Source organism: Anabrus simplex, chromosome 5 (assembly GCF_040414725.1).
Source record: "Anabrus simplex isolate iqAnaSimp1 chromosome 5, ASM4041472v1, whole genome shotgun sequence".
In the NCBI taxonomy this organism is placed as follows: domain Eukaryota; kingdom Metazoa; phylum Arthropoda; class Insecta; order Orthoptera; family Tettigoniidae; genus Anabrus; species Anabrus simplex.
The window spans coordinates 259,211,747-259,236,102 of record NC_090269.1 but is presented as its reverse complement, the minus strand read 5'-3'; the positions used below and the strand labels follow the sequence as shown (position 1 = coordinate 259,236,102).

At 37.3% G+C, this 24,356-nt stretch overlaps 1 protein-coding gene across 1 annotated transcript; it reads right to left on the bottom strand.

The window, feature by feature from the left end:
• Nucleotides 1-12,455: 12,455 nt before the first annotated feature.
• On the bottom strand, nucleotides 12,456-15,457 carry LOC136874823 (probable methyltransferase-like protein 15 homolog). The gene has a single exon (XM_067148502.2). It carries the CDS (start codon nucleotides 15,311-15,313, stop codon nucleotides 14,228-14,230), a length of 1,086 nt encoding a protein of 361 aa, XP_067004603.1. The 5' UTR covers nucleotides 15,314-15,457; the 3' UTR covers nucleotides 12,456-14,227.
• Nucleotides 15,458-24,356: the final 8,899 nt, after the last annotated feature.

Genomic DNA, 24,356 nt, shown 5'->3' with positions numbered 1-24,356 from the left:
CAATTTTTCACCATTTATTTCATCTGAGGGTCTCTCTCTTGCTCCTCATAACTTACCTATGCCAAATTTAACATCTAATCTAATTTCCTTTAATTCTAACCCTGAGCTGGCACAGCCTTTGAGATCAACGAGCACACAAGCCCCTCACAAACATCAAGGCCATGGTGTCCCTAGAGAGGACTACCACCTTTTTCCTCAGTACTCTGTCGCCTTCTCTTGATCTACACAACACAAGTGTCTATTCCTCCCATAGCATTTTTCAATTACCTAGAGCATACTGAAAATCTGATCCTGAAAGCCCCTCTGTGGTTTGAAACTACACTGGCTTTTCATCCAAATTACACTTAACCACTACACCTCCCTTCCAAAATGCTAGTGAACACCTTGCCTGGTAGACTGATCAAAAAAATACCGTGATAGTTGTTGCAATCCTTTCTGTTCCCTTGCTTACAGATAGCTCCAATTTATGCTTTCGTCCAATCAGTATGTAGGCCCTGCCATATTAACTTACTATTTTCTCAATGAAGTCATTTCATCTCTGCCTTCCCACTATATTTCACCATTTCAGGTCGAATTTCATCTATTCCTACTGCTTTATAACTAGACCTGGAATTTTAAGGCAAATGCCTATTTTGTTCCTTACAAAATAACATGATTTTTTAAATATGTTGATGTTTCATGATAAATCCCTCACATTAATAGAGCTTTATAATGCCCTAAAATGCCTATTTGGACCTTTAGAGCCTATTTTACTATTTTAGTGCCTAAAATTGCCCATTTTCTACATTTAAAATAAAATTAAACTTCTGCAATTTTTATAATCACACAATGGACATTCCTGGAATGAGCAGAACAGCAGAGAGTGGGTTTTCACAGAAATGTGCTCTTCCCAGACAAATGTCACCAAAGGAATGCTGAGTGAAGCGTGGAGGTGGAGGATTAGATCAGAAGAACAAAGAGCAGGTAGTAAAGGACGTACTGTGTCGAGTGACGGGGTGAGGGGGAGGATCATCTAGGAAGAACAAGGAGCAGGTAGTAAGAAGGGACATACTGTGTCAAGTCACCAGTGAAAGAACATCTGTTTAAGTGAATATAGTTAATCATGCCTAAAATGAAATCAGCTAAGAGTGCGCTTATACAACAATGGCTTGTACAGTTTCCAGGGAGGACTTTTGATGGCAAAATTATTTTCTGCCAGTACTGCAATAAACATGTATGTGCATATATCTTAAAAGAGAACTATTACTTACTGTTAAAAAAAGAAAAACCCAATATCTAGGGCACATTATGAGAGGCGAGAAGTACCAGCTATTACAACTCATCATTGAAGGTAAAATACAGGGGAAAAGGTCTGTTGGCAGGAGGAAGAATTCATGGCTGAAGGACATCCGAAGATGGCACAACTGCACTTCAGAAGATGCTTTCCATGCTGCAACATCACGTCCAGAGCTGGCTATGTGGACTGCCAACCTCCGCTAGGAGAAGGCGCCTCAAGGAGGAGAAGATATATCTTAAATTTCATATTAATCTAAAACTAAGGTTTTGATATTGGCTCCTCTATTTAGTTGTAAAGATCTAGTCCAGGCGACCTGGGTTCGATTTCCAGTACCGGCAGTAATTTAGAAATCTATGAGGTCTGGAACGATGTTGACCTAGCATCGTGAGGACAATTGAGAAGCTACAGTGGATAGGGGTCACGGAGGCAAGGCAATACTGCTGAGGGATGTATCGTGCTGACCACATGCCACCCAATATCTGCGGGCCATGAGCTGGGCAGCAACCGTTATTGAAAGCCAAGGCCCTTCGGGGACTGTAGTGTTCTTGTTCTTAATTAACTTAAGAGTAATAATGGCTTCATTTAAATAGTTCAAAATTACAAATTTTATTCAATAGCTCACCTTTTCTATTCCTCATCTTAGTCTCTGACATCACTTTATTGTGTTTCCGATATCACATGAGAAAAATGCCACCTTCAGCAACATGCAGATACTGCCAGTCACAAAGCAAAAGCAACCATGAAAAGTAACATTAGACAGACTCTGCTCACACAAACTATATCTCGTACAACCCATAATGGTTTCTATGCTGATATGTGTAGGGCCCTAGTTTCAGCAAATATCCCCTGGAATGCTGTGCATAATCCAGTTTTCAGAGATTTTTTACAGAAATACACCAAGCAGCACATCCCATCAGCATCTACATTAAAGAAAAACTACTTAGATATTTGTTACAATGAGGTCATTTTGTTAATCAGGGAGGATATTGGGGAGTCTTGCATGTGGTTGTGTGTGGACGAAACCACTGACTCTGTGGGCAGGTACATTGCTAACCTTATAGTAGGAAAACTGGAACCCAATCAGGCATCTACCGCTTACCTTCTTTGCTCTAAACAGCTTGAAAAAGTCAATAGTCAAAGCATTGCATACTTCATCAACAAGGGGTTGCAATTTTTGTATCCTAGGAGTGTTGATGATCCTAAAGTCCTTCTCCTTGTCACCAATGCTGCTTCCTACATGATTGCCACTGCACCTCTCCTCAGAACTTTCTATCCTTAATTCATGTTACTTGCATGGCTCATGCCTTGCATAGACTCGCAGAAACAGTTAGGGCCGAGTTTCCTGCAGTAAATACTCTCATTTCAACAATGAAGAAAGTGTTCTGTAAGGCTCCATCAAGAATAGCAATCTTTCAAGAGAAACTCCCCTCTATTCCTCTTCCACCACAGCCAATCATCACCCACTGGGGTTCCTGGATGGAAGCTGCCCTGTGTTATGCAGAACATCTTGAGGAAATCATGACTGTAATAGACAGTTTGACTTTAACGGACAACTCTGCATGTGTGTCGTCTGTCAAAGAGCTCTTAAATTATAGTTCCAGTGTTCAGCGAGACATTGTGTATATTCAGGCAAATTTTTCATTTCTTCCAGTCACCATTACAGAAATGGAGGAAAAAGGAAACAGACTCAAACAGCAATTTTCTGTAATTGAGGAAGCTGAGAATAACATACAAAGTGCTAGGGGCAAGGTAGGGGATAAAATAAGAGACAAATGGTCTAGTGTACTGCAGAAGGACCCAGGTTATTCAGTGCTAAAAAGAGTACATCAGGTAATGGATGGGGAAAAGGTAGACTTACCAAGTGAAATTGAAAAATGTAGGTAAACTTTCCTATGCCCTTCTAATATCTGTGAGTGTGGAGTACTTTTTTTCTGCTTTCAAAATGATTTTAACAGACAAAAGACACAGCCTGACTGTGGAAAATTTGGAGAAGATTATTGTTATGTACTATAAAGCAAACTACGAATGAAAGTACTGTAGGAATTTTCCTCACAAATAATAAACACATACTCCATTCACGTTTACACCGTTATTGGATGCCTACAGTGCTGTAATTGTGTACAGTGATTTTAGTATTAAGGTTTTAGATAAGTACTGATAATGATATATCATATAATCCATAACTTTTTTTTTGACACATGACTTTTTTATATTGTTTTTGATAAATATCTTTTTTATTCTGTCTTAATTTTGCAGTTATTTTGGTTAAGAATAGGGATACCACGTTATGTTAAAGTAAAAAAAGTATCACGTTACAGTTTAATATTTAATTTAATTGTAATATTTTAAAAGTCTATTTCCTGCCTATCCACACATTTTAAAAGCATATTTTAACTGCCTATTTTAAAAGCCTATTTTAGGCACCTAAAACTAATTTTTTTAGAGCCTAAAATCCCAGGTCAATTTATAACAATAGAGTTTATCTACTATCCCTCCCACTTTCTCAAGAGTTATTTCACTGACATCATTGCCCTCCTCCCCATGAGCTCAGTTGTTCACAACATCAACGGAAAGATTTCCTTTTACACTGAGAATGTTTTCAAAATATTCCTTCCATCCATCCAGAGATTCCTTGTTATCTACTATGAGTTCACCCGATTTACCCAAAACACTATTAATTTCCTTTTTCCATTCCTTTCTAAGATTCATTATTACTGACCAGAAAGGTTTCCCTGCCACTTGACCTAGCCTTTCCAGTTTAGGCCTATATATTTTTATATTGAGATCTTCCCACGACTTCTCAGATCTGACAATTATTTGCTTCACTCTGTTTCTTTCATCTATTATACATACCATTCCCTATCTGATATGCCTCCCTTATACATTAACAAGCTGCCCTCACTTCATCATTCTACCAATCTACCATTGTTCGCTTTTGCCCATCTTTACACACAGTTGTTCCTAGGCATTCCCTTGCTTTATTACCACTGCATCCCTGCATGCCACCTATCCCCTTTGTATATCCTGGCCCCCCGTCATTGTATTTTTAAATGTTAAGTCTATCCTCATCTACAAGATTTAAAGTACATAATAGAATACTTTAGCAACTTCTCCAGCATTCTGAAGAAAGAAGATCACTTTCTAGGATCCCTTACATTCAGATTTTATCACAAACTTGAACACTGACTTGTTGAGTGTTTTAGCTCAACATGAAGGAACATTTTATCTCACCATTCTCATCATTATCATGTGTTTTTTAATTTAATATATGTCAATTTTTGTACCTTTACACATGTTTTTTTAGCTGAAGATGTTCCAAATCAGGAAACTACTTTTTTGATCATATAACTGGATGCAAATGAAATGGTATATGGCTTTTAGTGCCAGGAGTGTCCGAGGACATTTCGGCTCGCCAGGTGCAGGTCGTTCGAGCTAACGCCCGCAGGCGACCTGCGCGTCGTGATGAGGATGAAATGATGATGAAGACAACACATACACCCAGTCCCCGTGCCAGCGAAATTAACCAATGATGGTTAAAATTCCTGACCCTGCCGGGAATCGAACCCAGGACCCCTGTGACCAAAGGCCAACACGCTAACCATTTAGCCATGGAGCCGGACATATAATTAAATTATAAACTGGAATATGTTTTATGATTATACAGACTAGCAATAAAAAGCACATAAGTACTGGAAAGTGGGATTCTTCCTTCAACCTAACATTAGTTAATAACTGCTATAGGCCACATTATTTATGCATTTATCATGAAAACATGTTCTCCTCTTTAATTCTGAATCTTGTTTAAAGTACACCAGTCAACGAGTATTCCTAATCGACTCCAACATTGTATCTGAATGATGACGAGAACACTCGCTAGTGCATTTTGCGTGAAAACAATACCGAAGATGATCAATCGCATTCAACATAACCGCTGGAGTGTATAAATATTGATAACAAAAAAATCACACAGGCGTACTGTAATAACGGATGCATCAGTGATAGGGTTCGCTGTAACCGAAGAATAATACACAGTTCAATACAGGAATTTTCAAGGGACAAAACCAAACTATCGTAACAACAGGGTTCTCGCTATACGCCATACTCGCTACAGCCGACTTCTACTGGCTGATGACTGGGGGGTCATCTGAAAATTTCCATCATAAAATTGATGATACAAAATGTGTGACGTGATGTTATCTACCAACCTAGAAATTTTTTACCTTTGTGAAATGATGTAAATAAATTATCAATTTTAGTTTCATTTTTTGAAAGATTATTTATGATCATTTGATTTTCACAAAGAGAAATTTGACACCATTGTTTAGCAAGTCATCTTTTGTGCCTTTACTCTCAAACACACATAAATACTGCGTTGTGCCATCACTACGATGAGACTTTTTCGACCTGTTGGAGAGAGAGAGGAGGATTTTCCTGGTGTTTGTCTCCAGTATCTATATAATATATTGTGTACTAGGACTATTGCTTGGTGGGTGATGCATTAGGTACGAACATTTTACACTTTGTAATTAATTCCTACAGGGACTCTTAACTGATTACAGTTTAAATTGGGTCTGGAAATGAGTGTTAATACATGTCAATTCCTTGTCAAAGCTGATATTCTCTTTGGCAGTTAAAACTGAAATGGATCTAAAATGTTTAAACATATTCTTTTAGCTATCCCTGCTAGAAACTTTGAACTTTCTATTATATTTATTTTCATCATCTAACAAGGAAAATTTTGTAAAGTAGACGGAGTTGTTTCATTCAAACAATGAACTAACTCTAAAATCAGAATGCATGATGCAGATTATATTTAGCTTCATCTTTACAATTTCTAGATAATTGCCTATTTTGTTATGAGCTTTGTCATTTCCTCCCTTGTATGAATTTTCAGTATAACCTTAACCTTTATAAATTGTGCTTTGAGATATACTTCATCTTGGTTATCTTGAAAATATTGTATCTTTTGTCACAGACACATTTAAGTTCCTAGGCTTGTAATTTGATCTGTAACCTTTATATTTTGTTTCGACATATTCTTGTATATGAGTTGATGTTATGGATGAGAAGTGTCTCTTAATGAAATGGCACAGATTGTCCTTGGTCTCAGATTGGACATTAGCCACCCTGTATTATGTTCCCTCAGAATTCTTATTTACTCAGGAACAAGTTCCTGCATTATGAGTGATTTCTAGTCAAAACAATGATCAGATTTGTATTCTGTTTATTGGTTGGTGTTGTGAATGTTCTTTTACTGTAAAATATATTTATACCTGAGTTGTTATAAATTTTTAGATGTAATTTTGTTGTCCTTTTATTTTATCTCAAAGGTTTTACTTCCTTGATTTTCCCCGAGTATGAGAGAATGGGACATGGTGTACTATAGGTGAAGTTTTCTGATTATCCTTCCCTGTCACTTTTTACACTTTGATTTACGTTGCACCAACGCAGATAGGTCTTATAGTGATGATGGGATAGGAAAAAGCTGGGAGTGGGAAGGAAGTGACCATAGCCTTACTTAAGGTACAGCCCCAGCATTTGCCTGGTGTGAAAATGGGAAACCACAGAAAACCATCTTCAAGGCTGCCGACAGTGGGGTTCGAACTCACTATTGCCCGAATAGAAGCTGACAGCCAAGTGATTGAAACTGTGCAGCCACTTGCTCAGGTGGACTGTGAGGTAGAGCACCCCGCCCACTAATTTTTAAAACCCAGTGCCCCTGCCTTTTACTATCCTTCACTTTCCTGTTTCAATACACAACACAATCGTTTGGATTTTTAATTACTGTCCTGAAGAGTACTGAAGTTATATAGCTTCCTACAGACAAATATAACTTTGAATCCTGGTTGTAAAAATAAATACGATTACCAAAGATGGCCATACTGAAAGTATTGCGACTCCAGTACGTGATTTCATTATATTTGTGGATATACATGGACAAAGTAACAAGAGCAATTATTGCAAAAGCCAGAATATCGTACCAGAGATGTGCCACACCGCAACAATCAAAATCCTTCACAACTCCAATTGAGGTGTAATTTCTGAGTGACGTACAGTCGCTCAAACTGGGAATGACTGCATGATATCAATAAGTTCTTCCCAGGTACACTTTTCTCAAAAATAACTTGATTTGACACTTGTTTGTTCCTTTCCAATTCTTTTATCAGAAACAATTGCATCTACAATATACATAGGTCGAGTCATAAGTCATGGCAACTATTTTTTTTCTCGTGAACAGGAGACAACACAGAAAATCTAAGATATGCATTTGGAAACGCACAGTATGTACTTGCATATGATGCCACTAGATGGTGTATGTGAACAACAGTGTGGGTCTAAGCATGCCCCCAAGTTGTGTGTGTGTGTGTGTGTGTGTGTGTGTGAGTGAGAGAGAGAGAGAGAGAGAGAGAGAGAGAGAGAGAGAGAGAGAGTGTGTGTGTGTGTGTCACAAAATGGAAGTCAACAAGCAAGAGCAACGATCGTATATTAAAATAGCAGTTATCCATGGCAGAAATGCACGCCAATGCCATGCAGAGCTGCGGGAAGCATTAGGTGTGCATGCCATGCCCTAAAGAACAGTGGCAAGGTGAGTGGAAAAGTTCAAACAGGGTAGAGTATAAACTGTCGATTTGCCTCGCCCAGGCCGTCCAGTGTCCATGGACAAAGATTTACGGATAATGGTGATCAATCAGTGTTTACATGAGGACAGGCACTGTCCTTTGTACATAGTCTTGTGTATCTGCTGTCTACAACATAATAAAACAATGTTTACCAATGGCCTGTGTTCTGTCACTTTCCTACGAGAATCGCCTAAAGTCGGAATTTGTCTTCAGGCACTATGCATAAGTACATGCCCTATATTTCCAAATGCATATCTTAGATTTTCCGTGTTGTCTCCTATTTGCGAGGGGAAAAAAATAGTTGCCATGACTTATGACTTGACCTCGTATATACCGTAATGCTTTTTGTGGGTATCTAGAATTTTTATCTGCATGGGAGCTGAATTGTATTTTGATAATAATTCAAATTAAGTCTGATAAAATATTAAATTTGAGAAACATACAATACCCTGTGTTTAATCTTCTCTTCAGTGATTATACATTTGAAAGGTTCGCAGGAACGTTGACAATAGAACATTTACACATAATGGACCCCATGATTCCAGAGTACCTAGAACGGGAGGTCTTCATCACTGGCCTATGAAAAGAGTCCAAAGAAGCATTAAAAATGCCCCAAAACCTCCAACACGTTTAACATAAAACTAATTGGCAAGGAATACAAAATAATCCTACAAGTGCTTACAACCTGCTAATTGCTAAGGAACACAATATAACATAGCTAATTACAAGCACCTTAGTCAGTGACTGCAATGAAACTGATGATCAACTTGCAAAATCCTGCCCCAATATACAATCAGCACTTCATAGGGTGACCCCTTTAACTCATGTTCTTCAACATAGCTACAGATGGCATACAAATGGATTCTTCAGATAAGGTAAGAATTTATCTATATACAGACAAGACGGCCTGTGTACTGTCAACCAGACTCTGACTGCATAAGTGCAGGTTTTCCAGCTCCAGGTACTCAGGAAATGTCAACCATCTGGTTGCAGAATTAATTCTCCACAAATATAGACTAAGTAGTAAACTCGTGTCCTCATCCCGAGGTGGTGCAGCTCTTTTAAGGCACACCCCCAATGGAGGTGAGCTGCATGTACAATTTCAACCACATGCCAGCCCTCCTGTCAGTCTTAAATTTCTGGCAGTACCGGGAATCGAACCCGGGCCCCCGAGGATGGCAGATAATAACACTAACCGTTACACTACGGAGGCGAACACAAAAATAGACTGAAGTGAACACAATCACATCTCCATCTATGTAAGAAAAGATTAATTCCACCCAACCACAAGATTGTCTTGACAGGGCCTGCCCTATAGCAGATGAAAAGTCAAAATATAACCATGGTCTAGTCCGGAACCAGGCGAGTTGGCCATGTGGTTAGGGGCACACAGCTGTGAGCTTGCATCCGGGAGACAGTAGGTTCGAACCCCACTGTTGGCAGCCCTGAAGATGGTTTTCTGTGGTTTCCTATTTTCACACCAGGCTGTACCTTAATTAAGGCTACGGCCGCTTTCCTCCCAATCCCGTGGCGGTGCAACGTAAAGCCAGTTGCAAAAAAAAAAAGTCCAGAAGACAATAATTTTTCAATCTTCATGAAATTATCCCAACCATACTTTTCTTTTCTGTCCTTTGAAGTACCACTAATCTTGGACCTAAAAATCTCAAGAATCACTAGATGAGGAAAAAACTGGTACTGAACTGTAATGGAACACACCTTGAGAAATCGTCACAAGACTTCTAACAACCAGGTAAGCAACTTCCTTATTTCACTGCATATTATTATGTGAAGTTGTTAACAGAATTGAGAAAGATAGCACAGGTCTTGAAATAAAGTACCATTTGCCAGGAGTAGTTAGTGTTGAAAGGGGTAAAGCAGAGATCACACTCACTTCAAATAGTAAAAAAAAACTGCAATGATCTAGTTGGTTACAAGGATAATGTCCGGATAGAGGAGGTGACTAATACTAAAGAAGTATTAAAATTTACCTACGACAGCAATGACATTTACAGTAAGATACAAAAGTTGAAAACTAGAAAAGCAGCTGGAATTGATAAGGTTTCGGGGGATATACTAAAGACAATAGGTTGGGATATAGTACCATATCTGAAGTACTTGTCTGATTATTGTTTGCATGAAGGAACTTTACCAGATGAATGGAGAGTTGGTATAGTAGCCCCTGTATACAAAGGAAAGGGTGATAGACATAAAGCTGAAAATTACAGGCCAGTCAGTTTGACATGCATTGCATGTAAGCTTTGGGAAAGCATTCTTTCTGATTATATAAGACATGTTTGCAAAATTAATAACTGGTGTGATAGAAGGCAGTTTGGGTTTAGGAAAGGTTATTCGACTGAAGCCCAACTTGTAGGATTCCAGCAAGATATAGAAGATATCCTGGATTCAGGAGGTCAATTGGACTGTACCGTGATTGACCTGTCTAAGGCATTTGATAGGGTAGATCATGGGAGACTACTGGTGAAAATGAGTGCAATTAGACTTGACAAAAGAGTGACTTAGTGGATGACTCTGTTTCTAGAAAATAGAACTCAGAGAATTAGAGTAGGTGAAGCTTTATCTGTCCCTGTAAAATTTAAGAGGGGAATTCCTCAAGGCAGTATTATTGGACCTTTATGTTTTCTTATATATATCAATGATATGTGTAAAGTGGAATCAGAGATAAGGCTTTTTGCAGATGATGTTATTCTGTACAGAGTAATAAACAAGTTACAAGATTGTGAGCAACTGTAAAATGACCTCGAGAGATGGACAGTAGGCAATGGTACGATGATAAACGGGGATAAAAGTCAGGTTGTGAGTTTCACAAACAGGAAAAGTCCTCTCAGTTTTAATTACTGCCTTGATGGGGTGAAAGTTCCCTTTGGGGATCATTGTAAATACCTAGGTATTAATATAAGGAAAGATCTTCATTCGGATAATCACATAAATATGATTGTAAATAAAGAGTACAGATCTCTGCACATGGTTATGAGGGTATTTAAGGGTTGTAGTAAGGATGTAAAGGAGAGAGCATATTTGTCTCTGGTGAGACCCCAACTAGAGTATGGTTCCAGTGTATGAGACCCTCACCAAGATTTCTTGATTCAGTAACTGGAAAAAATTCAAAGAAAAGCAGCTTGATTTGTTCTGGGTGATTTCCGACAAAAGAGTAGCGTTACAAAAATGTTGCAAAGTTTGAGCTGGGAAGACTCTGGAGAAAGGAGACAAGCTGCTCGACTAAGTGGTATGTATTAAATAACACTTGTATATTTTATTATTCATCCACCTATTCAATACAATATAATCTTAAAAATTAGGACATTGTTCTTATAAAAATTGTTGACATGAAATTAATATATTAGATGGTACACGTTTCGCCTATCAATAGTAGGCATCATCAGCCATATTTTTCATCGTAAGAATAGATCAGGTACCTGATTGGAAATAACTTATGAATGCTGTCAAAAACTATGTTGTGTATTAGAGAACGTTAAACAACTATTATAATATAAAATGTAGTATGACAATATTTGACAATATTTGTGATAATACTGGAGTCTAAAAACATGACAATGGTTTGAGGATTATGACATATTAAAAGATATTACAATACATATTACATTACATCTGATTTTTATCTTTATTGTAATATATTCTAATATGTCATAATCCTCAAACCATTTTCATGTTTTTAGACTCCAATATTATCACAAATATTGTCAAGTAATAGCATACTACATTTTATATTATAATAGTTGTTTAACATTCTCTAATACATTTTACATGACATAGTTTTTAACAGCATTCATAAGTTATTTCTAATCAGGTACCTGATCTATTCTTAAGATGAAAAATATGGCTGATGATGCCTACTATTTATAGGCGAAACATGTACCATCTAATATATTAATTTCATGTCAACAATTTTTATAAGGACAATGTCCTCATTTTTAAGATTATATTGTACTGAATAGGTGGATGAATAATAAAACATAAAAGTGTTATTTAATACAAATACTTTCAATACGGACCCAAAAATGAATTTTATCATGTGTAATAAGTGGTGTGTTCTGAGCTGTCAGTGGAGAAATAGCGTGGGAGGACATCAGTAGACGAATAAGTTTGAGTGGTGTCTTTAAAAGTAGGAAAGATCACAATATAAAGATAAAATTGGAATTCAAGAGGACAAATTGGGGCAAATATTCGTTTACAGGAATGGGAGTGAGGGATTGGAATAATTTACCAAGGGAGATGTTCAATAAATTTCCAATTTCTTTGCAATCATTTAAGAAAAGGCTAGGAAAACAACAGATAGGAAATCTGCCACCTGGGTGACTGCCCTAAATGCAGATCAGTAGTGATTAATGATGATTCAGAGAACTTAAATTAAACTTTTGAGTCTTCCATAGGAGTTTGCACCACTTGCATGTATAAACTGGTCATCATTTAAGTGTCTATTAAATACTGTTTTATCCTTAATCATTACCTTCACCTCCTCAGTACTAATGGATGGGAAACAAAATGGACAATCATGAAACTAGGCGTACACCAATATAAAATACTGTATGAATAGAGAGTTTTATTATAAAAGTCTCATCCACACAACAATCAGTGAAAGAAACCCTTCAATAAGCGCTTATGTCAACTTCTAAAAATATTTGAGCAATGTACAAAAATAACATCTTAGAAACATAGTTTATGAACATTCCAAAGTCATATATACAGTATCTGACTCTTTCATATGTTATTTAGAGATCTCTTCAAATGAGATTTTCAAAGATACTGTAGCACATTACATATCAAGTATCAAACTATAACATTTTAAACTACACTCCCTGGTCAAGAGGAGGATACTACTTTGCCATTCATTCTCGCTAAGGTAGAAATGTTGCATTCCACCACATCATCCAGTTCTCAGGAAGTCTACAATCTGACTAGCACAGATAGTAAAAAATATTCACCAAAAGAGGTAGCAGTAGAATAACATGTCAAACATAGGTTACTGAGTTTCTAGCTGTTCAGCAACAATTAGTCACTAAATATATTTTTACAAGTAGATATTTCCACCAACACGTAAGGTTCTTCTAGCCTACAGAAGCAAAACCAAATGGCCCACGGTTCAAAATGGTTCATGGCTGGCAACTCAATATGGGGTGTATCTAAACAACTGTACCAGATGTCTGTATATGTGTACGATTCGTGGGATCGAAACAAGAAAAAATGTCCCTATGAACATCATACAGTACGTCCTACACTACATTGTTACTGAGTTACTTGTGATGGAGTTACAGTACATTGGTCACATTACAGGAGATGCTTAAAGCACGAACTGGTGAAGCCGCTCAAAGATACCTGGGTCCTGTCAAACAACTGCACATACATTACTGATACACTAATACAGGTCACTTATTTTGTTAACCAGAGTAGCATACACCAAATTTTTTGTGTGTCCTGTGGATTAAGGTCAGGTGACCGGCTAGGCCAATGCATTGGACCTTGGCGCACGATCCACCTCCATGGGAAGGTGTTCTCAATAAACCGGCAAACATGCAAACTGAAAAGCACTGGAGCCCCATCATGGATAAAGCCGCACATGGTGCAGCAAAATGCTAAAGCAAATGCTCCAATACAACAGGCAGCTTGTACCTCACGGTCAGATCCACTGATCCATTCAGCCGTCGGGGTAGCATGTATGACCCGATCGGTTGATTAGGAAAAATACCACAACAAACATTGCATCCAAAGCGTTGTTGACAGTTGGGTTTTTTCAACTGCCCACATGGGGGTGTTATGCAAGTGTAGGATGCCATCTCTTCCAAATAACACCTCATCAGTGAAACAAAACAAACGACAAAAATGCGAGTTTGGTAATGGGCATGTGCAACACTTATGCTTGAATACCAACGCATTGTACAACATATGTTCATAGGGATATTTTTTTCTTCTTTTGATCCCTGAAATAACCCCCGATGTTTGCTAAACATTTTTAGATATACCCTATACAATGGATTTTTTCCAGGCTTACAGCCCGTGGTTGAATTGGGTTAATAGCTCTCAATGTTTCACCAGAAACAGTGCTTGGCATTCTGAAGGGGCTGCTCCTTCCCGAAGACCTTCTATATTCACCAAATGATCCCGTTCAAAAAAGTAGAAGACATAAGGTTTTACCAAACATCAACACTCATCACATAATATATCATGCAGTAGCAGAACCTGACATACAGTTACCTCTAGTGTGTATATTAATAATTCTATGGCATGACCACTAGAAGGATTTGTTTCCTTCTTCACACAGGCTTGCAAGGAGTTACCACCCATGTGATTCTACGGATTATTTAACTTTAACAGCAGCACGAAGTTTTGCAGATCGACTTCTGGGATTTGCAGCAACTTCTTCTGAATCAGGAAATAAAACATGCTTATAAAGAGGCATCCAATTGGAGGATATTAAATTAACAACTGAACCTTCATCATGCCAGACAGAATGGTCTGTGTATTTGAGTGGAAGGGGATTAATGGCATTGTCTATTACATTACCTGAGAGATGCCTCTTAACTATACGATCTTCCAATGAATGAAAAGAAAGGGACACAATTTTACCTCCCAACTTTACATACCTATTAGCTAGTAACAACCCATAATTCAATTCATTCACTTCATTATTAACAAAAATCCTAAGAGCCTGAAATGTCTTTGTAGCAGCATGAGCAGGTCTTTGTAACTTATCTAATCTTATTTCAGTGCTACACACAGCTGCTACTAAATCTGCTAGTTCTTTAGTAGTTTCAAGTCTGGTAAAAGTGTAGCGTGCTTCTACTATGGCTCGAGCAATCTTTTTACTAAATTTTTCTTCTCCATACACCTTTAAAATTTTAAATAAATCATACTCTTCAGCTCTAGCTAACACATCTGCAGCAGTTATTGAATGACGAATGCGATGACCATCCATTCGCATATCTAATGGACCATCTTTATTTAAAGAGAAACCTCGTTCTGGGGAATCAAACTGCATGGATGAACAACCAGAATCAAACAGTATTCCATCAATAGAATTTGGCTTGACATTATAATGCTTCAGTAACAAAGGCAAATCACTGAATTTACCTAATAAAGGTATAACACGGTTAGGAAATTTTCCTGCATACTGTTGAGCAAGAGAAAAAGAAACAGGATCTCTGTCTAATGCAAATATTTTCGTATTTTTAGCTGAAGACAGAAGCTGATGAGTATGCCCACCAGATCCAAATGTCATATCAATGAAAACTTGTCCATCTTTCGGCTCAAAGGAATTTAAAACTTCTTTTGCCATAACAGGAGTATGAAAACCTTCATAAGGAAAAGAATATAAACATCTACAAAAGTGTTTTGATGAATTAGAGGCTATCACTTTACACAAAATATTTTTATTATAAACCATAATTAATTTCTTTTAAATACAAGTAACTTCTTAAAAAATCCCCCTTCTTCTTCTTCTGCTACAGCTTCCAGAAAATCTGAAGACAGCAGATCACGACAGTTCTGGGCAGATAACCCAGTAGCTGATGAATTTATAGTTCGCTTATACAGCTGGCCATAGTAATTCTCAGAAAGACGTTTCAAACTTGCATAGACTTGTGAGCATCTCTCTTCATTAACATTACATACTTCTCCAGAACTAAATGCTTTTTTCAGTTCTTCTCGAAGTTGCTGTCCAATGTCTCTGAAAATAAAACAAAACAAGTTAAATACCTGGTGGAGTTCACATTTACAACAGGAATTAGAAGCTTTCAAATATACCCTCCTTCACTTACATTCTAAAAACTTTAGACAACAAAAAGCCATATGCATAGTCACAGGCTCTATTTCCCCAACATTTACGAGAACTAATACTCATAACTTGAAGAGTTCATTCATCATACGACCACACTATTCAGATAAATGTTGAGAGTTTAGTTTGTAAAATGTTGCAAGATTTCTGATATTTTTTTTTTTTTTTCCATATATCAAATGGAATATGAAGCAAGAATGTTAATTCAGAGCAGTTAACAATACTGCTCGTAATAATACTCAGACAGAAAGAGGCTCACAAGAAATACACTAACCTTGCTCACTAGCCTCTGCTTCATATAATTTGAGCATTTGATTGGTTTAATCATTTTGAAAAACTGACGGGGTAGCTCACTGCATAAAAGTGCTGGTAGGAGTGACAACAATTCACAGAATAAAGGCAGAATGTACATAATGAAAGGGAATACATGTCAAATCATGTCATAACTATTTAGGTAAGTTTCTATACTTATGACAACTTCCTATGATCCTACAAATACAACTGTGTGGAGCCTCATTGTGGTCAGCTTAAATCTACAAACTTACAAGATGTATCAATTTAAGGTGGTCTCTAACATACTCGTAAGAATTTCAGTCTAATATCTTACATACGTAAACATGATAATAAGCTTTTGGGCTTTTGCTGTGTCAGAACACAAGGTAAAATAAGTTACTTTAAGTTTTGCTGAGAACTTTGCTCCGCGTCTTCAGAAGAAAATCTTGTCTATTCATGAACAAGACTTCTCTTACACATGGGTGGGTAGTGATGAGTTTTTAATCACTATTCCAGCTGATCCTATGTCAAGATGGTAATAAATGAGAAATGTCATGGTTTCCATATATCATTTTATTTACTCATGCAATTTTAAAATGAATTTTTCTGGGTGAGAGGGGGGAGGTTGCAGCACTTCCCCTCCCTGATTATGTGAAAGTTTCCTGTTATCTTTTGCAAACTGTGCAGTTGTGAAAACATTATGGCTATTGGCTAGACGGTTGTTTTTAAATGAAACATTTGTCTGCTGAATAAAACTAGAAATATGCACACAATGAAAGTCTATGCACAATATCGAAGTATAAGCCATTTTGAAGGTCAAACCACCGACAAATGGATAGTGGACCATAATAAACTGGTAAAACATGCTACTTTTAGAGCCTACATGTACGTACCATAAAAACTTTTCAGTGCGTCAAACACACAAGTTCAATATGAATTATAACACTATAAACATACCTGTAAAAATACACACTATTATACAAAGAATGACACGTTTCTTTCTACAAGAACATCAAATCACTTAAAACATGCATATATATGTACAGTATAGTTTACGATGTGTAAACTTGTCAATTATGGAGAGCTAGGTGATAATATGAACAAGTATTGACAAATAATGATTTACAAGTATTAACATAATTCAAAAAACTTCTGTACTTATCTAGACTGCTGATGTTCAGTCCGTTACCTCCAAACACTTTTCAGGACTGTGGTTTACAAAACATAAACAATACTGTACATATATAAGCTTGTTTTAAGTTAAGTGATTTGATAGAATCTGAGTATGTTCTTGCAGAACGAAACGTCATTTCTTGCATAATAGTGTGTGTTTTTTACAGGTATGGCGTTATAATTTATATTGAAATTGTTGTGTGTTTGAGACTGGAAAGTTTTTTATAGTACATTGTACTAAGTCGATATTGGAAAGTATTGCTTCCTTCTTAACAAACTACACATACATTCTAAAATAGTGGACAAGAAACACTGGGTTGATCACCAGTTTATCAATCAACACTGTTCTACATTTATGGCTGTCGCCTATACTTTTCTCAAAATGATTTCAAAGAAGATGAGAATTTATCGAACATTTTCCTTTTCCTACAAATTAATATTTGCCCCAATTTAACCTTCCAACATTATCTCATATTATGATTTTTCCTCATTTCATAATCTCCACTCAAGCAAATTCGTCTGCTAAAGTCATTCCAAGCCATCTGTCCACTAACAGCTCGGAACATTTTGTTTAATCCAGCTGCTAATCTTGAAACTATACAAGAGCACGATTCCCGACTTTAGGTTAGGAAATTTTCATAAATAATTTGTAATATAAAGTAGTGAATATCATGTGAATTTGTTAAATTAAGATGTAAAATACTGTAAGAGGAATTTGTAGTTAGGGAATACTGCATATGTGCATCAATATATTTTGTATAAACTTCTGTTTGGGTAAGAGTCTGTGCACATGGCCTAGCAGTGAAGACTATGCAACAAGAAAACATTGACTGTATCGGTATAGATGGTTGAAGTCTGTTAAAAGTGTTGCAACAAGTGGTTTAGAAACCCAGGGTTACAGCTGGGAAGTTATGCTGAAGATGGTTATTCATCAATATGGATGAACGTGGAAGATCGCTATTTGCAGATCGGCAGCTCGGTAACCAATCCGGAAGCTCCGAGTTTGAACAAGCTTGTGTTGACCGAGTTATGCTTAAAGATGTTTCAGTGGTTGCATTGTTTCCGGTGGACTTTTGCAGACATGACAGCCATGTGGAGCAAGCCTATATATGTGTGTGTGCGTGGGTGCAACGAGTAGATTACTATTACTGTTCATGACCATTGCGGTTGCTGTTGATGACGATTACCATTACAAGGTCTTTGCTGTATGAGTTCTTTATGGTTCCATTACTGTACCATTAAGGAGTTATGACGAGTACATTACCTGGTAATTGCAAGTTCCCGGTGAACAGTCGGTAGAAGACACTACACAATGTTCATTTGTACGTCAGACTCAGGATTATTCCTTTCTGAAGAAATGCACACTGTGGGTAGTGTTTTATAGGTGCAATCTGGATATAATGTGGTGTTGTGCACAGAACTGTCTATTGCTAGAAGAAATTTTAAGCCAAGAGTTCAGTGCTTGGTCACTTTTGTATTGATTTGATGTGGCATTTGTCTTGTATCTAGCCCACAGAAGTTTCTTCTACATGGTGAAGTTGTTTGATTAACAGAGTTTAGTGAGGTGACAGGGTTTGTTTTAACATAGTTATAATTCGGGATACATGTCTCATATTCATAAGGTAACAATGATCAATTCCTAATTGTATACAAATTTGAATGTATTGAATAGGTGGTTAAATAATAAATTAGCATCCTACAAATAAATAGATTCTACAGTGATGATGCTATTGTGCTAATGTAAGATAAGTTTAAGAATGGACTGTCGTCTTATCCATAGGAAATCATCAATTTGCAGTGTGGTCTTCAGAACTATGTGTAGTTGTGGCATATAGCTTGTAGATGTTATTTGTGGATGTTTATAATGGTCACATCACATGATGATTATTGTTGGGTATGTTTTATTTTGTTTCGGGAGTAAATTCTAGTAGTGAAACTGATAGCAAATTTTTTATTGGTGGAGTAATGAAAAACCTGGCATGCTACCAAAGTTTATTTTCAGGGTTAAATAGTAGTAGGTAAGGTAACAAAGCAAGTTTGGAGCCTTATCAGCCTGATGACCGTCGCCTTGGAAGAAAGAGTTCTTTCATGCTCTAGAGAGTAAATTATTCCTGTAAATCTTTTGCAGGTGGTGCCCAATTTCTTTATTTATATGAATTTTAAATTAATATTTTATTTCATTACCCAGATTTAGTGTTCAAATGTTGCCATAAAGTTATAATCTACTTATTCCCAAGTCTTCTCTACCCAAAATGTACATTTTCATAACACTACTCTTTGTTAGAAATCACCCTGAACAAATAATGCCACTTTCCTATGGATATTTTTCAGTTCTCAAATAAGGTAATCCTCGTAAGTGTCCCAAGCACTGGAATTCTAACTAAGATCTTACCAGAGACTTACATGTCCTCTCCTTACAACAGCCCCTAAATAACATAACGAACTTTACTTACGAACCAGTTAATGTGACTGACCCAATGGAGATCTTTCCTTATATTAAAAACCTAATATTTACTGTACTACTCTGTACACTATTTATTTATTTATTTATTTATTTATTTATTTATTTATTGTATTTCCAATGAAAATAGAAGGGAACCCTTTTTTGAAAAAGCATATTAAGGCTACAGTTTAACAATCACATACAATTTTCAACAGACTGAACATTCTGATGAAAGCTTATTAAATACTCTGTACACTGTAACATCATCCGCAAAAGGCCTTTTCCATGACTTCAGTTCTTTGCTCATATCATATATATTTGCTTATATATATATAAAAGAAAGAACAGTCAGGTCAGGAGTGATCCTGATACCGTATGCGACAGTAGACAGTACTATCTGCGACTGTCTGGCCGAGGGTTGGGCGGCCGACACCAAACCCGACAAACTAGGGGAAGACCAACAGCTACGGGTGGAGGAGTTTTCCCCTAGAAGGTTTGATGAGACCCTTGTGTAGGAAATGACACATAAATTCATCAGCTGCTGCCTTGCAGTGAGGTAGGGGACTGCCAAAGGCTAAGGGAGAATACCCCTGACAGAAAATCCCCAGCAGTGTTAGGCTTAGCAAGTCAACTGAAGGGTTATATCGATTGCTTTCAACTACAAAACGAGCCTCGGAACGCAAAGAAAATACCGGATAGACACGTCTTCTCAAACATCTGCAACGTATGATGACCGTAAGGCTAATGTTCAAGTATGATGTTCTGAGAAGAAGCCCAAAAGAAAGAGTCCTAAACACAGAATTGGAACATTAAATATCCTGACCCTGACTGGCAGAAGCGAGGAGCTGATAGATATGATGGAAAGGAGGAACCTCTGTATTCTTGGCCTGAGTGAGGCAAAGTGGAAGGGAAGAGAAACAAAAAAGCTAAGAAAAGGATACAAACTACATTGGAATGGAAATAAAACAGAAGCCAAAAATGGTGTAGGTTTTATATTAAGAGAGGACATTGATGTCATCAGTGAGGTAATATATGTTAATGAAAGAATTATTAAGTTGAACATCTCTCTTAACAAGAGTGTGCTGACAGTAGTCCAGGTGTATGCCCCACAGACTGGCTGTAACGAAGAGGAAAAAGAACAATTCCAAACTGATTTAGAAGAAGCTATAGAAAGAGAGGAAAATATCATAATAATGGGAGATCTAAATGCTCAAATTGGATCAGACAGGCGTGGATATGAAAATGTACTAGGTCCACATGGTTATGGAGACAGGAACCCAGAAGGAGAAAGTCTTCTAGATCTATGTGTAAGGAATGGCTTGAGAATAAACAACAGTTGGTTTCAGAAGCAGCTAAGTCATAAACTAACAAGATACAGTTGGAATGGAGATACTAAAACTCTGATAGATTATTTTATATCTGACAATGAAGCAGGAAAGACCATATGTGATGTCAGAGTTATACCAAGTGAAAGCCTGGACAGTGACCACAGACTTCTCCTCGCAACAATAAAGCACGTTGAAATCTATAGACCTCAGAAATACAGGAAACCAAAAATTAAGACATGGGAGCTAAAGAAGACAGAGAAACAAGTTGAATACACAAAAAAAGTGACCAATAAATTACCATCAGATGCATTACAAGAAGGCAACATCAAGTGGACTAGATTCAAAGAAAGCATTGTGGGAGCTGCATTCGAAGTTTGTGGTAAAACTAATAGCAAAATGAAGGCAAAAGAAACTCCTTGGTGGAACGATCGGGTGAAGATTGCTGTGAAAGTGAAAAATGAAACCAGGAAAGCCAGAGACAAAGAAATGCAAAAAGGAAGTCAAAGGAACGAATCTAGAGTAAACGAACTGCAGCAGAAATACAGAGATCAGAAGTTACAAGTAAAGAAAATTGTGGCCGAAGAAAAACAGAAAGCTTGGACTGATTTCACAGATAAACTAGAGCAAGACAGCAAAGCTAATTCTAAACTACTTTACCGAACAATACGAAATATAAGAAGAGACAATGAATACATAACAGCAATAGAGGAACCAGATGGTAACATAGTTAGGGAGGAGACAGAAATAAGGAAAATCATGAAATCCTATTTTGATAATTTATACAACAGTACTGGGAAAGACTCCAATGATGTAACCACGCAGGTCAGTTTAAGCTGCAATGATGAGCCTGACCAAGAGAGTCCGCCAACATGGAAGGAAGTAGAGACGGCCCTTAATAGTATGCCCAAAGAAAGATCTACAGGATTTGATGAAGTCAGTGCAGATATGATCAAAGCAACTGGTGCAATAGGAATACAGTGGCTTCATAGAGTAATTAATGCAATATGGAAAGATGGGAAAGTCCCAGATGATTGGAAAAAGGGAATAATAATACCTCTCTTCAAAAAAGGAAGCCGGAAGAAATGTAGCAATTATAGAGGGATCACTTTATTGTCTCATGGTTTGAAAATATTTGAGAAAATACTTGAAAAAAGGCTAAGGAAAATAATAGAACCACAACTACAGGAAGAACAATATGGATTCAGAGAACACCGATCAACTACTGATCTCATATTTGCACTTAGAATACTGTTAGAAAAGCATTGGGAGAAGGACAAAGACTTAACACTAATGTTTTTGGATCTCGAAAAAGCATTTGATAGTGTTCCAAGGAAGACTATATGGGAATGTTTAAGAAAGAAGAATGTACCCAAAGGGCTTATCCAGAAAGTTAAAATGCTTTACAAAGACTGCTGCAGTTGCGTACAGATAGGAAACGGTAATTCTGATTGGTTCCAAACCACTAAAGGAGTGCAACAAGGCAGTACCCTTTCACCATTACTTTTTATCACTGTCATGGATGAAGTCATGAAAGAAATTAAGCAGAAGAACAATATGGACATCAATGCATTTGCATTTGCAGATGATGTAGTAATTTGGGGAAATACAGAGAAGGAAGTCCAAGAGAGGCTGAACACCTGGAATGAACATTTGAAAGCACACGGATTAACAATAAATAAATCGAAAACTGTTACTATGTCTGTCAACAGGCAGAAGAAGAAAGGAAAAATAATGCTGGAAGGTACACAACTGGAAACAGTAGACCAATATAAATATCTTGGGTGCATCATTTCAAGTGATAACAGAATACAGCATGAGATTAACAACCGCATTCAAAAATCAGCTCAGTTTTACGATCAAGTTCGGAATCTCCTCTGGAATGAACAAGTTCCCTTAAGATCAAAGCAGATTCTATTCCAATCATACTTCACCCCCATAATAACATATGGCCTAGAAACCTGCACAACAACCCAACAAGTGGACAGCAAACTACAAGCCGCAGAAATGAAGTTCCTACGAACTATGGTACAGAAGACAAAAAGGAACAGGGTAAGGAATGAAAGAATAAGGGAGCAAGCTGGTGTGTACCCATCCCTGAATGAAAAAGTGACAAGGGCCCGTTTGAAATGGTTTGGCCATGTCAAACGAATGGACGATGGAAGGACAGCAAAACAATGGCTACACACAGTCGTGGCCGGAAAACGACCGGTAGGTAGACCTAGGAAGAGGTGGCTGGACCAAGTGAAAGAGGACATAGGAACAAGAGGAATCAGCTGGGATGTCGTCTTGAGAGAAGAGTGGTACATGGACAGACAGAAGTGGAGAGTGCTCGTAAACCACACCCGGGCAACTGGAGTGGAAAACTGATGATGATGATGATATATATAAAAGAAAACATAAAGGTCCAGTAACATGACCTTGTTGAACCTCCTCTTTATCATTACAGGATGAGATAATGCTTCACCAACTCTAATTCTGCAAGATATGTTTTCTAGAAATTTAGCCACCCATTCAATCACTCTCTTGTCCAGTTCAATAGCCCTCATTTTCGTCACTAGTCTCCCACGATCTACACTGTCAAAAGCCTTGGATAGGTCAACAGCAATGTTCTCCATCTGACCTCCTGAATCTAAAAATATCTGCTATATCTCACTGGAATCCTACATGTTCAGCCTTACTGAAATAACTTTTCTGAAACCCGAACTGTCTTCTATCAAACAATTTAGTAATTTCATAAACATGTCTAATATAATCAGAAAGAATGGTTTCCCAGAACTTATGTGCAACAGATGTCAAGCTGACTGGCTTGTAATTACATGCTTAATGTTTATCACCTCTTCTGTTTTGTACAGGGACTACTACAGCAACTCTCCATTAATTTGGTGAAACTCCATCATGCAAATAGTAATTAAATAAGTACTTCAGATATGGTGCAACATTCCACCCCATTCCCTTTAGTAAAATCCCAGAAATATTATAGATTCCTGTTACCTTTCTGGTTTTCAACCTTTATATCATTTTTTAATATCTTTATTATCGTTGCCATTGATGCTTTCACGGCCCGTACTTATAGACATGATACTGATTAGGCTTTTGGGCTTATGCTGTGTCAATAAATAAGGTGAAATTCTTTGCGTTTCACAGAGAATTGTGCTCTGCGTCATCAGAAGAAATCTCGACTGTCCACAAGAAAGGCTTCTTAAACAATGACTCTTTAAATTTAGACGTTATAATAGAAGTGGAAATGGTACATTCAATCGCAACTAGATGGCTCCCAGGACGTAGCACAGCGCTAGTGTTCAAAGAGGAAGCTGACCGAACCATCAGAATCAATCTAAGAGGTTCACATAACATGTGTACATAACATATGACACTGACACAAGCCTGGAATGAAACATCTGGCAATGAGGAACATATGAATTTCGAAAACACCGAG

Excerpts from the sequence above, each read along its gene's own strand:
- LOC136874823 (XM_067148502.2), bottom strand. The coding sequence starts at position 15,313 with ATGGTTTATAATAAAAATATTTTGTGTAAAGTGATAGCCTCTAATTCA.